General features: G+C 46.6%; 1 protein-coding gene across 1 annotated transcript in view; it reads left to right on the forward strand.

The window, feature by feature from the left end:
• cep112 (centrosomal protein 112) overlaps positions 1–4,191 on the forward strand; it is a 154,931-nt gene extending 150,740 nt beyond the window's left edge. The window contains exons 19-20 of the mRNA XM_065010955.1: positions 1,957–2,021; positions 2,494–4,191. Of these exons, the coding sequence (XP_064867027.1) occupies positions 1,957–2,021; positions 2,494–2,497 (69 nt within the window). The 3' untranslated portion in view covers positions 2,498–4,191. The remainder of the gene's footprint in view (positions 1–1,956; positions 2,022–2,493) is intronic.
• The last annotated feature ends 10,980 nt before the right edge of the window (positions 4,192–15,171 follow it).

Here is a 15,171-nt window from a genome sequence, read left to right on the forward strand (position 1 = left end):
ATAAAAAAAAGTCCTTAAGTGTGGAGTATGGCGTGTAGATATATTTGTACAAATGCATGAAACTGAGGCACTGACAAACAAAATGTGAAAAAGTTGAAGAGGGTTTAGACTTTCTATAGGCACTGTATGTAGTTAAGGCCTGATACTGCCTCATCTAACCCTTTGGAAGTTAACTCTTTCACTGTATGTAGTTAAGGCCTGATACTGCCTCATCTAACCCTTTGGAAGTTAACTCTTTCACTGTATGTAGTTAAGGCCTGATACTGCCTCATCTAACCCTTTGGAAGTTAACTCTTTCACTGTATGTAGTCAAGGCCTGATACTGCCTCATCTAACCCTTTGGAAGTTAACTCTTTCACTGTCCCCATAAAGTACTAGTGGACTAGCTTTACTGACCCCATGTCTTGGATTCTCATGGTTTCACTACTGTATCAAAATCTTAACCTCTCACCTATAATCTCACGTTTTACTCCCTAGCCCCTACTCCAGTATGAATTACTCCCTAGCCCCCTTCCCCGGTATGAATTACTCCCTAGTTTCTTCCCCGGTATGAATTACTCCCTAGCCCCCTTCCCCGGTATGAATTACTCCCTAGTTTCTTCCCCGGTATGAATTACTCCCTAGCCCCCTACTCCCCTATGAATTACTCCCTAGCCCCCTACTCCCCTATGAATTACTGCCTAGTCCCCTACTCCCCTATGAATTACCCCCTAGCCCCTACTCTTTTGTGAATTACCCCCTAGCCCCCTACTCCCCTATGAATTACTCCCTCCTCCCCTATGAATTACTCCCTAGTCCCCTACTCCCCTATGAATTACCCCCTAGCCCCCTACTCTTTTGTGAATTACCCCCTAGCCCCCTACTCTCCTATGAATTACTCCCTCCTCCCCTATGAATTACTCCCTAGTCCCCTACTCCCCTATGAATTACCCCTAGCCCCCTACTTTTTGTGAATTACTCCCTAGCCCCTACTCCCTATGAATTACTCCCTACTCCCCTATGAATTACTCCCTAGTCCCCTATGAATTACTCCCTAGCCCCCTACTCCCCTATAAATTACTCCCTAGTCCCCTACTCCCCTATGAATTACCCCCTAGCCCCTACTCTTTTGTGAATTACCTCCTAGCCCCCTACTCCCCTATGAATTACTCCCTAGTCCCCTACTCCCCTATGAATTACTCCCTAGCCCCTACTCCCCTATGAATTACTCACTAGCCCCCTACTCCCCTATGAATTACTCCCTAGTTCCCTACTCCCCTATGAATTACTCCCTAGTCCCCTACTCCCGTATGAATTACTCCCTAGCCCCCTACTCCCCCATGAATTACTCCCTAGCCCCCTACTCCCATATGAATTACTCCCTAGCCCCTACTCCCCTATGAATTACTCCCTAGTCCCCTACTCCCCTATAAATTACTCCCTAGCCCCCTACTCCCCTATGAATTACTCCCTAGTTCCCTACTCCCCTATGAATTACTCCCTAGTCCCTACTCCCCTATGAATTACTCCCTAGTCCCCTACTCCCCTATGAATTACTCCCTAGTCCCCTACTTCCCTATGAATTAATCCCTATCTCCGTACTCCCGTATGAATTACTCCCTAGCCCCCTACTCCCCTATGAATTGCTCCCTTCAACCCCTACTCCCCTATGAATTACTCCCTAGTCCCCTACTCCCCTATGAATTACTCCCTAGCCCCCTACTCCCCTATGAATTACTCCCTAGTTCCCTACTCCCCTATGAATTACTCCCTAGCCCCCTACTCCCCTATGAATTGCTCCCTTCAACCCCTACTCCCCCCTACTCTCCAATGCTTGCCCCCTATTGCCTTAACCCTTTTCTATCTCAACCCCTTCTCTATCACTCTACTCCTATACCCTCTTACTGAGCCCCTACTGTGCATTGACCCCTGACCCACTACTGTGTGTGTTGACCCCTTACTCTGTGTTGGCTGCAGGTGAACTTCCTCCAGAAGAGAGCTTCTGTGTTACAGGAGGACCTGGATGCCTGTCACAGCAGGAGGTAAATGTCCTGTAACGTGACTGTGATCGAGGCCTGGCGGTGGAAGCCTTTGATGTCTCATCCATCCATCATGCTGTCAGAGACACTGGATGTGTTTATGGAAAGCATCTATACATACCCTGTGATGAGAGTGGCCATTCAAATAGTCTGCTGCTGCCACCTGGGACAATGCTGTGATCTATCTGGGTGAACATAGGAGGCGTCGAAGTCACTCAAATTACACCACCCAAACCCAACTCAGTCATTTCATTTACTACATTGATTTGACAGGGACAATGCACATCAATCAATATTTCTGTAAATGTGCCAGATTTTCCATCTGTAGTCCTGGGCAGGTAGTCAAAACTGAATCTTCTCTATCCTCTTTGAGTAATATAATAGACTGTTGAGAGATGTGAAGTTCATGAAACATGTGCTTAAACAACCCTCCCTTTTCTCTCCTGTCCTAAACCCCTCCCCTCACCCAATCTAGGTAACCATGGGCTGTTCTTCCCTTGGCCACACCCATTATCCGGACATGAAGAATAAGACAGTCTATCAGATGTGAGAATCATCGCCACAGTTACCAGGCATCACACATCTGTCATGCCATGGGTGCACCAATCAGTTGTGCCAGTTATGTTGGCCACACCCACACTGTTTTTAACCACTATGGATTTGTACATATTTATTCACTGTCAGATTTTTTTTCACATTCCCCGTTATAAATCAATCATTTTTCATAACTTTTTGTGGATGTTTAATGTGCGTACTATCCATACATACACTATAAATACAAAATGATGTGGACACCCATTTAAATGAGTGGATTCTGCTATTTCAGCCACACCCGTTGCTGGCAGGTGTTTCAAATCTAGCACACAGCCATGCAATCTCCATAGAGAGACATTGACACTAGAATGGCCTTACTAAAGAGCTCAGTGACATTCAACAATTCCGTTTCTCAAATTTCTGCCCTGTTAGAGCTGCCCTGGTCAACTGTAAGTGATGTTATTGTGAAGTGGAAAAATCTAGGCGCAACAACTGCTCAGCCACAAAGTGGTAGGCCACACAAGCTCCCAGAATGGGACCGCCGATTGCTGAAGTGCGTTGCATGTTCGTTGGGAGCTTCATGAAATGGGTTTCCATGGTCGAGCAGCCACATACAAGATCACCATGCGCAATGCCAAGCGTCGGCTGGAGTGGTGTAAAGCTCGCCGCCATTGGACTCTGGAACAGTGGAAATGCGTTCTCTGGAGTTTTTTTTTTTTTTTTAACTAGGCAAGTCAGTTAAGAACAAATTCTTATTTTCAATGACGGCCTAGGAACAGTGGGTTAACTGCCTGTTCAGGGGCAAAACGACAGATTTTGTACCTTGTCAGCTCGAGGATTTGAACTTGCAACCTTTCGGTTACTAGTCCAATGCTCTAACCACTAGGCTACCCTGCCACCCCAAGTGATGAATCACGCATCACCATCTTGCAATCCGACGGACGAATTGGGTGTGGCGGTTGCCAGGAGAACGCTACCTGCCCCAATGCATAGTGCCAACTGTAAAGTTTGGTGGAGGAGGAATAATGGCCTGGGGCTGTTTTTCATGGTTCAGGATCCTTAGTTCCAGTGAATGGAAATCTTAATACTACAGCATACAATCACATTCTAGACAATTCTGTGCTTCCAACTTTGTCGCAACAGTTTGGGGAAGGCCCTTTCCTGTTTCAGCATGACAATGCCCCCGTGCACAAAGCGAGGTGCATACAGAAATGGTTTGTGGAGATCGATATGGAAGAACTTGACTGACCTGCACAGAGCCCTGACCTCAACCACATCAAACCCCTTTGGGATGAATTGGAAAGCCGACTGCAAACCAGGCCTAATCACCCAACATCAGTGCCCGACCTCACTAATGCTCTTGTGCTGAGTGGAAGGAAGTCCCCGCAGCAATGTTCCAACATTGAGTGGGAAGCCTTACCAGAAGACTAGAGGCTGTGGTAACAGCAAAGGGAGGACCAACTCCATATTAATTCCCATGATTTTGGAATGAGATGTTCGACGAGCAGGTGTCCACGTACTTTTGGCCATGTAGTGTATGTTGTTTTTTGTGATTCCATGAGACATACTTCAAAATCAAGTTTTATACTGAATGTACATACCGAATGCATTGTTTTATTAAAGTCCTTTTTTCATCATATTCATTTGTTTGATTGTCAATGAACACATCACATTTTCATCTTAACAGTGTTTTGATCCCATATGTAATAAAAATATTGTATTCTTTTTGAGTTGACACACAACCTCAGCTTGCAACGAATTGAGATCTACTCTTTACGACCAAGCCAGAGACCTTGAATCTTCATTGCTCCCATTGGAGCGTGGCAGCCATGTTCTATTCTGAACAGTAGTTCTGTTGTATTGGGTTTGTGGTTGGTGCAGATAGAGACCTCTGGTAGTAATGGTGGAACATCCAGCCAAACAGAACAGTAGTTTAGTAGTGTTTCTGAATGACTCTGGCTTATACCATTGTCTCCACTGGAAACCCATGATGACCTCAGACGTTCCTGTCCATTAAATGGCAGCTGTTTGTGGCATTGCTGTATTTAAGCAGTCCCCCCTAGTCAAATACACAATGGTTTTGAATGACATGAAAACAACTAGTACTAACTAATACTAATACTACTTTTTCAAACTCCCGTCACAAGTAGATGCTTCAAGATGTAAGAATAAGGACTGTGCAAGAGCAATATTTTGTGAACAGACACAGCATAAACATGGCTACTGCATAGCGGGTTTGATTGAATTCCAGGCCAAGTCTCAGATGCCTGCAGAGCGAGGCTGGTAAGGATGATAACATTTGTGTGTTTAGGGAGAGGCCTGTATAGTTTACCACTCTTATTACGTATCGTATTATGCTGGACAAGGAGGAATGCATGGGTTTCAATGCTGGCCGGTTCAAGGGAATCCTCATTTCCTGGAAGAAGACGGGTTAGGTTTGAGGCATTATTATGATGTTCCAAAACAGCAGATTTCATTTCAAACAAGCCCTGCGTCCCCATTAGCATTGGAATTGCTTTTCTTGTACGCGTGCTGTTGCGCACTTCCTCAAATTCCCATTGTCCGTGACCTGCTCTACGGTTTCCAAGCGTAACACTACACCACTCCGTATTTATTTGATGTGCTGATTCTGCTGCCTGGGCAGAGAGAGAGAGACTTTCACACCGACAGGAACAGGAATTTAGTGTTTGGGCACCAAGCCTTTGTAGAGTCTGTTCTTTGTGGAAGTAGAGCACGGAGGACTCTCATTCCACCACAGTTGCATCCTAAGGCAGTACTAGGACCCCTGGGAGTACTTGGCCTATCCACAGGGGGTACTTGAGAAGACTCATTCAACCATTGGCTTCTTGGTAAAATGCACATGAGGGGTACTTCAGGGGTGCTCCGGGCAGAGTAAATTCAGTTGGTGTACAGTAAGAAAAGGTTGGGAACCACTGTCCTAAGAGAACATGTGTGACCCTTCTCAATGAGATGTGCTAGCAGAGAAGCTGGGGTTAGGGGTGTGTTTGGGAAGAATGGAGTCAATGGTTTTGGATGTGAATGTGTATTTAGGTTGTCTGAATGAGCTCAGCTTTAGGGTGTGTGTGTGTGTTCATCACTACAGACCCTGGTTTGATTCCAGGTTGTACCACAACCAGCCGAGATTGGGAATCCCATAGGGCGCCGTACAATTGGCCCAGCATTGTCCGGGTTAGGGTTTGGCCGGGGAAGGCCGTCATTGTAAATAAGAATTTGTTCTTAACTGACTTGCCTAGTTAAATAAAGGTTAAATAAAAAATAACTCAGGCTTTGCATGAGGCCCAGGCTGGAGCATTGGTGCTAAAGGTCAGAGGAGGAAGTGACCCCAGATTCGCTCATTTACATTTAGGATGCATCTCAATAGTCTAAAGTAACTTTCATCTACATTGATGTGAATGGACTAGACAGGTGTCAAATTCCTGATAGACATTCCACCATATTATCTTACGTCATACTGTGTTCCAACAAGTCACTTCAGACTGTTGAGATGCCAAGAATGTACTCCTTTATATCTGTCTGCACATAAAAGAACTGAGAGTACCTTTATGACACTTCTTCCACACAGCCAACCCAACTGCATAGATCAAAGGTCTTCCTCCTCTCCTCCCTCCTCTCTGTGTTATCTCCCCATCAGAGACAGAGTGCCGACACTGTGACATCATAAAAGGGAGACGGATGTTCCACTGTCCCAGAGTTCTGTATCCCTCCGCCTGGTGGCACAGAACCGAAGCACACCCAGGCAATCCCAAAGAAAGTGTGTGCTGGGGATATCTTAGTTCCAAATCCATGAAGCACTGGTGTCTTGAGTGATTTTTGCTTTGGGATATGGTCTCTGTGATGGAGAAAGGTCATAGGGGTACTGTTTAGGGAATTGCAAGGTGATTTGAGGTTGAGTTGTCTTGCTAGTACAGTTTGTGGGTTATGCATGGTGATGTGTGGAAGCCTACTGTCTCTGATTGACTGTGTTTGTGTACACGTGTGTGTGTGTGTGTGTGTGCGCGTGCGTGTGTGTGTGTGTGTGAACACGCTAGTAAAGTCAGTGGATCTTTTTATAGAGTTGTTTTCTGACTTAGTCCCCAGGAGACCTGTGTTTGGCTTCTCCGCTCTGCACAAACTGCCTGCATAAATAACCCTGTTTATCACTACAGCATCTCCTCACACACACACACACACACACAGCAGTGTCTCTTCACACACACACACACACACAGCAGTGTCTCCTCACACACACACACACACAGCAGTGTCTCCTCACACACACACACACACAGCAGTGTCTCCTCACACACACACACACACAGCAGTGTCTCCTCACACACACACACACACACACAGCAGCATCTCCTCACACACACACACACACACAGCAGTGTCTCCTCACACACACACACAGCAGTGTCTCCTCACTCTTTATCTCCTCACTATTTATTTATTCTGTTTCCCGTCATGTTTTTCCTCTACTCCTAGAGGTTCTAGAGGTTGATATGGCGATGATCGCTGATGTTGACGGCAAACAGTGTTGCTAGTTTTTTCCAGGCCATCCCATCACTCAACTCCTGAGTTGTCCCTGAGTTGCAGTAATGCTGATACGGTAGCCACCTGAGAGGCCCACACACACACACGAGGCCGGGGATGGCTGTTAGACACTCGGATAGATAGCAGCTAGCTGTGGTGTCTGTCTGAGTGGATTTGTGTGATTGCAGGATGGAGTTTTGTCAGTGCTGATAGTATAAGTTGAAGTGAGGCCCAGAACACAGCGTTAGTATAGTTCCTCTCTACTCCACCCTGTTCAACTCAACTCCACCCAAGCCAGACCTGAACAGAAAGGTCTGATTCCAGTCAATTCTTGGGTTGAGATGTCTGATTATCAGTCACATACGCTTGTAGAGATCTGTCTTTCTCTCTGTCTCTCTCTCTTTCTCCCTCTTTTATTTTTCTCTTTCTCCCTCTCTGTACCTCTCTCTCTCTCTTGTGCTTTCTCTCTTTCTCTTTTCTTTCTCTGTACCGATATCTGTCTGTCTCCATCTCTCTCTTCCTCCCTTTCTCTGTCTAGAACACTGTCTGACCCATTGTCTTACCCTCCAGCAATATACTTGGTATGAACTTAAAATGTACCTCAAAACGCTTATCATATATTTATAGACACACCCCATCACCACATTTTATCAGCCCAGGCAGTCTACAACTAGGCATGGCTAGTACATATTTTAAAGGAGTCATTCATTTGTGTAGTAATGTTATGAAATACATTAGCTAGAATGATACTGAATATGAGCGTATAGGTATAAAAGTCTACGCCTAGTATGAGATTTTAAACTAAAGCCTTGGTGGCCTGTCCTTCTCAACCCTCAGGCCGTTAAACTAAAGCCTTGGTGGCCTGTCCCGTCTCAACCTTCATGCCCTTAAACTAAAGCCTTGGTGGCCTGTCCTGTCTCAACCTTCATGCCCTTAAACTAAAGCCTTGGTGGCCTGTCCCCTGTCAACCTTCAGGCCCTTAAACTAAAGCCTTGGTGGCCTGTCCCGTCTCAACCTTCATGCCCTTAAACTAAAGCCTTGGTGGCCTGTCCCCTGTCAACCTTCAGGCCGTTAAAGTAAACCCTTGGTGGCCTGTCCCCTCTCAACCTTCAGGCCCTTAAACTAAAGCATTGGTGGCCTGTCCCCTGTCAACCTTCAGGCCCTTAAACTAAAGCCTTGGTGGCCTGTCCCCTCTCAACCTTCAGGCCCTTAAACTAAAGCCTTGGTGGCCTGTCCCGTCTCAACCTTCATGCCCTTAAACTAAAGCCTTGGTGGCCTGTCCCCTGTCAACCTTCAGGCCCTTAAACTAAAGCCTTGTTGGCCTGTCCCTTCTCAACCTTCAGGCCGTTAAAGTAAACCCTTGGTGGCCTGTCCCCTCTCAACCTTCAGGCCCTTAAACTAAACCCTTGGTGGCCTGTCCCCTCTCAACCTTCAGGCCGTTAAAGTAAACCCTTGGTGGCCTTGTCCCTATCAACCTTCAGGCCCTTAAACTAAAGCCTTGATGGCCTGTCCCCTGTCAACCCCTGAAGTTGTGTGTCCACATCAGACTATGGTCCACCATCACCATGGTGATAATCCTGATGATGCTCCTGACCACGGTAGTGGAGAAACAGGAAGTAGAAAGTGGATCTATCTGAGAGGTAGCCACTAGATGATCATGTTAGAAAGGACAAAATGGTGACTTTGTTCATATTCCAATGCATGTTTAGGGTTAGAGATATAGATATCCTTAGAGTGAGGGTTAAGGTTTGTGGTTTAAATCCTTAGGGTTAAGGTTAGTGGTTAAAATCAGATTGGTGGTCACAGCGTTCCATACTTCTGCCCTTTTCTCGCAGGCCAGATATGGATGTCTATCTGTGACCAACCACACATTTTATTGTAGTGAACACCTGAGAAAGTGCCTACGTTCTGTCCTTACCAGCATGGCCAGATAGTGACGCTCTCTCTGAAACGGGTGTCCATCAGCCCTCAACCCCAGAAAGGCGGTCAGAAAAAGAAAGGCAGTAAGAGGAAATGAAAGTTATTTGAGAGGAGAGCTTCATGGCCAAATGGGATTTGACTGTGCATCCCACATTGTTTTTATACATTGGTAGACTTAAAAGCCATGCGCAAAATGGGATTCAAACTGGGGGAAAAGACAAATAAATAACCTTCAATAATAACCTCTCTCTTTTTCTCGAGGCCTACTTCTCTTCTTTCGCTTTCTTTCATCTCCCCTTTCTCCCTATCTATTTCATTCTCTCTTTTCATTCTCTTCATCCTCCTCTCTCTCTTTCATTATCTCTTCCCTCTCTCTCTCCCTCCTCTACCCAGCCTCAACATTTATCCCACAGTCACTCCTCATCAGAATGCACCGGTTGCTGTTGAACTCCTGTACTCCCACACTACAGCTGCCGCTGTGCCGCCACAATCCTTCAGAGGCTATTTGGGGTTGAAATTAAAGTTATTTTCCTCAAATTGAACCTTTTAACAAGACACCCTCTTCCCTCCTCCTCCTCCCTTCCAAACAGCCCCATAACAAGCTGGTGAATTGTTGCCCTTCTTTAGCTCACTCTAAGGGTATTAGGCACCATGTCCAACTTCAAAGCCTCTCTTAACTCCACACTTTAATTGTCTGCTCTCCCGGCTCTCTCACAGCATGCCATCTGATTCTGCTAACAACTGCACTTCTCCTTCTCCTCCTTTCGTTCCATCTCTTTTTCCCCCTCTTCCCCTCCTCTCCTCTGTCCCCCTGTTGTCCAATCCTTCCATATCTTCTTCTCTTCCTCTGTCCCCCTGTTGTCCAATCCTTCCATATCTTCTTCTCTTCCTCTGTCCCTCTGTTGTCCAATCCTTCCATATCTTCTTCTCTTCCTCTGTCCCCCTGTTGTCCAATCCTTCCATATCTTCTTCTCTTCCTCTGTCCCCCTGTTGTCCAATCCTTCCATATCTTCTTCTCTTCCTCTGTCCCTCTGTTGTCCAATCCTTCCATATCTTCTTCTCTTCCTCTGTCCCTCTGTTGTCCAATCCTTCCATATCTTCTTCTCTTCCTCTGTCCTCCTGTTGTCCAATCCTTCCACATCTTCTTCTCTTCCTCTGTCCCTCTGTTGTCCAATCCTTCCATATCTTCTTCTCTTCCTCTGTCCCTCTGTTGTCCAATCCTTCCATATCTTCTTCTCTTCCTCTGTCCCTCTGTTGTCCAATCCTTCCATATCTTCTTCTCTTCCTCTGTCCCTCTGTTGTCCAATCCTTCCATATCTTCTTCTCTTCCTCTGTCCCCCTGTTGTCCAATCCTTCCATAACTTCTTCTCTTCCTCTGTCCCTCTGTTGTCCAATCCTTCCACATCTTCTTCTCTTCCTCTGTCCCTCTGTTGTCCAATCCTTCCATATCTTCTTCTCTTCCTCTGTCCCCCTGTTGTCCAATCCTTCCATATCTTCTTCCCTTCCTCTGTCCCTCTGTTGTCCAATCCTTCCATATCTTCTTCTCTTCCTCTGTCCCTCTGTTGCTGTTGTCCAATCCTTCCATATCTTCTTCTCTTCCTCTGTCCCTCTGTTGTCCAATCCTTCCATATCTTCTTCCCTTCTTCTGTCCCCCTGTTGTCCAATCCTTCCATATCTTCTTCTCTTCCTCTGTCCCTCTGTTGTCCAATCCTTCCATATCTTCTTCTCTTCCTCTGCCCCTCTGTTGTCGAATCCTTCCATATCTTCTTCCCTTCCTCTGTCCCTCTGTTGTCCAATCCTTCCATATCTTCTTCTCTTCCTCTGTCCCTCTGTTGTCCAATCCTTCCATATCTTCTTCTCTTCCTCTGTCCCCCTGTTGTCCAATCCTTCCATATCGTCTTCTCTTCCTCTGTCCCTCTGTTGTCCAATCCTTCCATATCTTCTTCCCTTCTTCTGTCCCCCTGTTGTCCAATCCTTCCATATCTTCTTCTCTTCCTCTGTCCCCCTGTTGTCTAATCCTTCCATATCTTCTTCCCTTCCTCTGTCCCGCTGTTGTCCAATCCTTCCATATCTTCTTCTCTTCCTCTGTCCCCCTGTTGTCCAATCCTTCCATATCTTCTTCTCTTCCTCTGTCCCCCTGTTGTCCAATCCTTCCATATCTTCTTCTCTTCCTCTGTCCCTCTGTTGTCCAATCCTTCCATATCTTCTTCTGTCCCCCTGTTGTCCAATCCTTCCATATCTTCTTCTCTTCCTCTGTCCCCCTGTTGTCCAATCCTTCCATATCTTCTTCTCTTCCTCTGTCCCTCTGTTGTCCAATCCTTCCATATCTTCTTCTCTTCCTCTGTCCTCCTGTTGTCCAATCCTTCCATATCTTCTTCTCTTCCTTTGTCCCTCTGTTGTCCAATCCTTCCATATCTTCTTCTCTTCCTCTGTCCCTCTGTTGTCCAATCCTTCCATATCTTCTTCTCTTCCTCTGTCCCTCTGTTGTCCAATCCTTCCATATCTTCTTCTCTTCCTCTGTCCCTCTGTTGTCCAATCCTTACATATCTTCTTCTCTTCCTCTGTCCCTCTGTTGTCCAATCCTTACATATCTTCTTCTCTTCCTCTGTCCCTCTGTTGTCCGATCCTTCCACATCTTCTTCTCTTCCTCTGTCCCCCTGTTGTCCAATCCTTCCATATCTTCTTCTCTTCCTCTGTCCCTCTGTTGTCCAATCCTTCCATATCTTCTTCTCTTCCTCTGTCCCCCTGTTGTCCAATCCTTCCATAACTTCTTCTCTTCCTCTGTCCCTCTGTTGTCCAATCCTTCCACATCTTCTTCTCTTCCTCTGTCCCTCTGTTGTCCAATCCTTCCATATCTTCTTCTCTTCCTCTGTCCCCCTGTTGTCCAATCCTTCCATATCTTCTTCCCTTCCTCAGCCCTCTGTTGTCCAATCCTTCCATATCTTCTTCTCTTCCTCTGTCCCTCTGTTGCTGTTGTCCAATCCTTCCATATCTTCTTCTCTTCCTCTGTCCCTCTGTTGCTGTTGTCCAATCCTTCCATATCTTCTTCTCTTCCTCTGTCCCTCTGTTGTCCAATCCTTCCATATCTTCTTCCCTTCTTCTGTCCCCCTGTTGTCCAATCCTTCCATATCTTCTTCTCTTCCTCTGTCCCTCTGTTGTCCAATCCTTCCATATCTTCTTCTCTTCCTCTGTCCCCCTGTTGTCCAATCCTTCCATATCTTCTTCTCTTCCTCTGTCCCTCTGTTGTCCAATCCTTCCATATCTTCTTCTCTTCCTCTGTCCCCCTGTTGTCCAATCCTTCCATAACTTCTTCTCTTCCTCTGTCCCTCTGTTGTCCAATCCTTCCACATCTTCTTCTCTTCCTCTGTCCCTCTGTTGTCCAATCCTTCCATATCTTCTTCTCTTCCTCTGTCCCCCTGTTGTCCAATCCTTCCATATCTTCTTCCCTTCCTCTGTCCCTCTGTTGTCCAATCCTTCCATATCTTCTTCTCTTCCTCTGTCCCTCTGTTGCTGTTGTCCAATCCTTCCATATCTTCTTCTCTTCCTCTGTCCCTCTGTTGCTGTTGTCCAATCCTTCCATATCTTCTTCTCTTCCTCTGTCCCTCTGTTGTCCAATCCTTCCATATCTTCTTCCCTTCTTCTGTCCCCCTGTTGTCCAATCCTTCCATATCTTCTTCTCTTCCTCTGTCCCTCTGTTGTCCAATCCTTCCATATCTTCTTCTCTTCCTCTGTCCCCCTGTTGTCCAATCCTTCCATATCTTCTTCCCTTCTTCTGTCCCCCTGTTGTCCAATCCTTCCATATCTTCTTCTCTTCCTCTGTCCCCCTGTTGTCCAATCCTTCCATATCTTCTTCTCTTCCTCTGTCCCCCTGTTGTCCAATCCTTCCATATCTTCTTCTCTTCCTCTGTCCCCCTGTTGTCCAATCCTTCCATATCTTCTTCTCTTCCTCTGTCCCTCTGTTGTCCAATCCTTCCATATCTTCTTCTCTTCCTCTGTCCCTCTGTTGTCCAATCCTTCCACATCTTCTTCTCTTCCTATGTCCCCCTGTTGTCCAATCCTTCCATATCTTCTTCTCTTCCTCTGTCCCTCTGTTGTCCAATCCTTCCATATCTTCTTCTCTTCCTCTGTCCCTCTGTTGTCCGATCCTTCCACATCTTCTTCTCTTCCTCTGTCCCCCTGTTGTCCAATCCTTCCATATCTTCTTCTCTTCCTCTGTCTCTCTGTTGTCCAATCCTTCCATATCTTCTTCTCTTCCTCTGTCCCCCTGTTGTCCAATCCTTCCATATCTTCTTCTCTTCCTCTGTCCCTCTGTTGTCCAATCCTTCCACATCTTCTTCTCTTCCTCTGTCCCTCTGTTGTCCAATCCTTCCATATCTTCTTCTCTTCCTCTGTCCCCCTGTTGTCCAATCCTTCCATATCTTCTTCCCTTCCTCTGTCCCTCTGTTGTCCAATCCTTCCATATCTTCTTCTCTTCCTCTGTCCCTCTGTTGCTGTTGTCCAATCCTTCCATATCTTCTTCTCATCCTCTGTCCCTCTGTTGTCCAATCCTTCCATATCTTCTTCCCTTCTTCTGTCCCCCTGTTGTCCAATCCTTCGATATCTTCTTCTCTTCCTCTGTCCCTCTGTTGTCCAATCCTTCCATATCTTCTTCCCTTCTTCTGTCCCCCTGTTGTCCAATCCTTCCATATCTTCTTCCCTTCCTCTGTCCCCTGTTGTCCAATCCTTCCATATCTTCTTCCTCTGTCCCCCTTCCTTCTCTTCTTCCCTTCCTCTGTCCCTCTGTTGTCCAATCCTTCCATATCTTCTTCCCTTTCTCTGTCCCCTGTTGTCCAATCCTTCCATATCTTCTTCCCTTCCTCTGTCCCTCTGTTGCTGTTGTCCGTTCCTTCCATCTCTCTTCCTCTCCTCTCACCCCCTGTCATCCTCTCTTTCGTTCCCCATCTCCTCTCCTCTCATCGGCCCCTGGCTCCTTTAAAGGCATTGTCCCCTTGTTGTCACCTCTTTAAAGGAGGGGGACACCATTTCCTCTTTGGAGTTGTTTTGCCTCTGGTGTGTACAGACCAAACAAATTAGAAACAGTAAACCCATGTCCTCTCAATTCAATTCTCTGCCTCTCTCTCTCTACCCCACTCCCCACCCCCCACCTTCTCTCCAAACGGACATTCACACTTACTTGTACTCACGGGCCCTCGTTGATAATTGCCATAAGCCTCCCTCTCGGTTTCATTTTCCATTGTCCTCCACCAAATTCTTGGGTCTGGCTTGAGATAAAGGGATGATGACTTCAAAGGGAGCTGCTAAGAGTTTAACCCCGAGCTGAAAAGGAGCAGCAGACAATAGGATAATTGAGAGCAGTTACTGATCACAGGGCTACAGCACTGAGAGGAGAAGGCAACTAGCACACACACACAGTGACACACTTTCACACTGATTTCCACACTCAGACACTCTCACACACTCATACTCACAGATGTTCACTCTCGCACACACTCACACATACATTCTCACACACATGCTCACGCACACACTCTCACACACAATCTCACATACACACACATTCTCACACACACTCTCTCTCTCTCTGTTCAGTGTGGAGTTTACAACAGCAGTTGAGATGGCCGGTAGCTAGCATGGGGAGGACAGGTCAGAGCTGTTCAGGATACAATATACCCCCAGCCATAAAAGCACCAAAACATCAGGGGTAGCTAACCCTGCCCTGCTCCTCTCCCCTGTTATATATCGTTTTATAGGGCCAGGGCAGAATAGGGGTCACTAGGGCCAGGGAAGAATAGGGGTCACTAGGGCCAGGGCAGCTCTGTTCCAGGTCAGAATAGAGGTCAGGCTCAGTAGGGCCTGAAGGTGGAGACTGAGGTGTCCTCGAATGGGGCCTTGCCATATCAAAGGCCCTGAGTGGGACACGGGGGCCCATCTGGCCCCTGGCAGCAGCAGGAGGTAGGAGGTATAGGGCTATTTCCATGGGGATGAGGTTTTATCTCTGTGCGTTTACTGTCAGAGGTTAGGTTACCCCCCCCCACCACCGTTACACTACCTACGGTAAACAAAGGGTTATGTTGTTGGGTTAATGTTCTATGAGTGAGAAGAGATAGATAGAACATCTGCACAGCCAATGGCTTTGAGAAGGAGCTGCATGGATATCCCAATAAAC

The sequence above is a fragment of the Oncorhynchus nerka genome, linkage group LG26 (genome assembly GCF_034236695.1).
Source record: "Oncorhynchus nerka isolate Pitt River linkage group LG26, Oner_Uvic_2.0, whole genome shotgun sequence".
In the NCBI taxonomy this organism is placed as follows: domain Eukaryota; kingdom Metazoa; phylum Chordata; class Actinopteri; order Salmoniformes; family Salmonidae; genus Oncorhynchus; species Oncorhynchus nerka.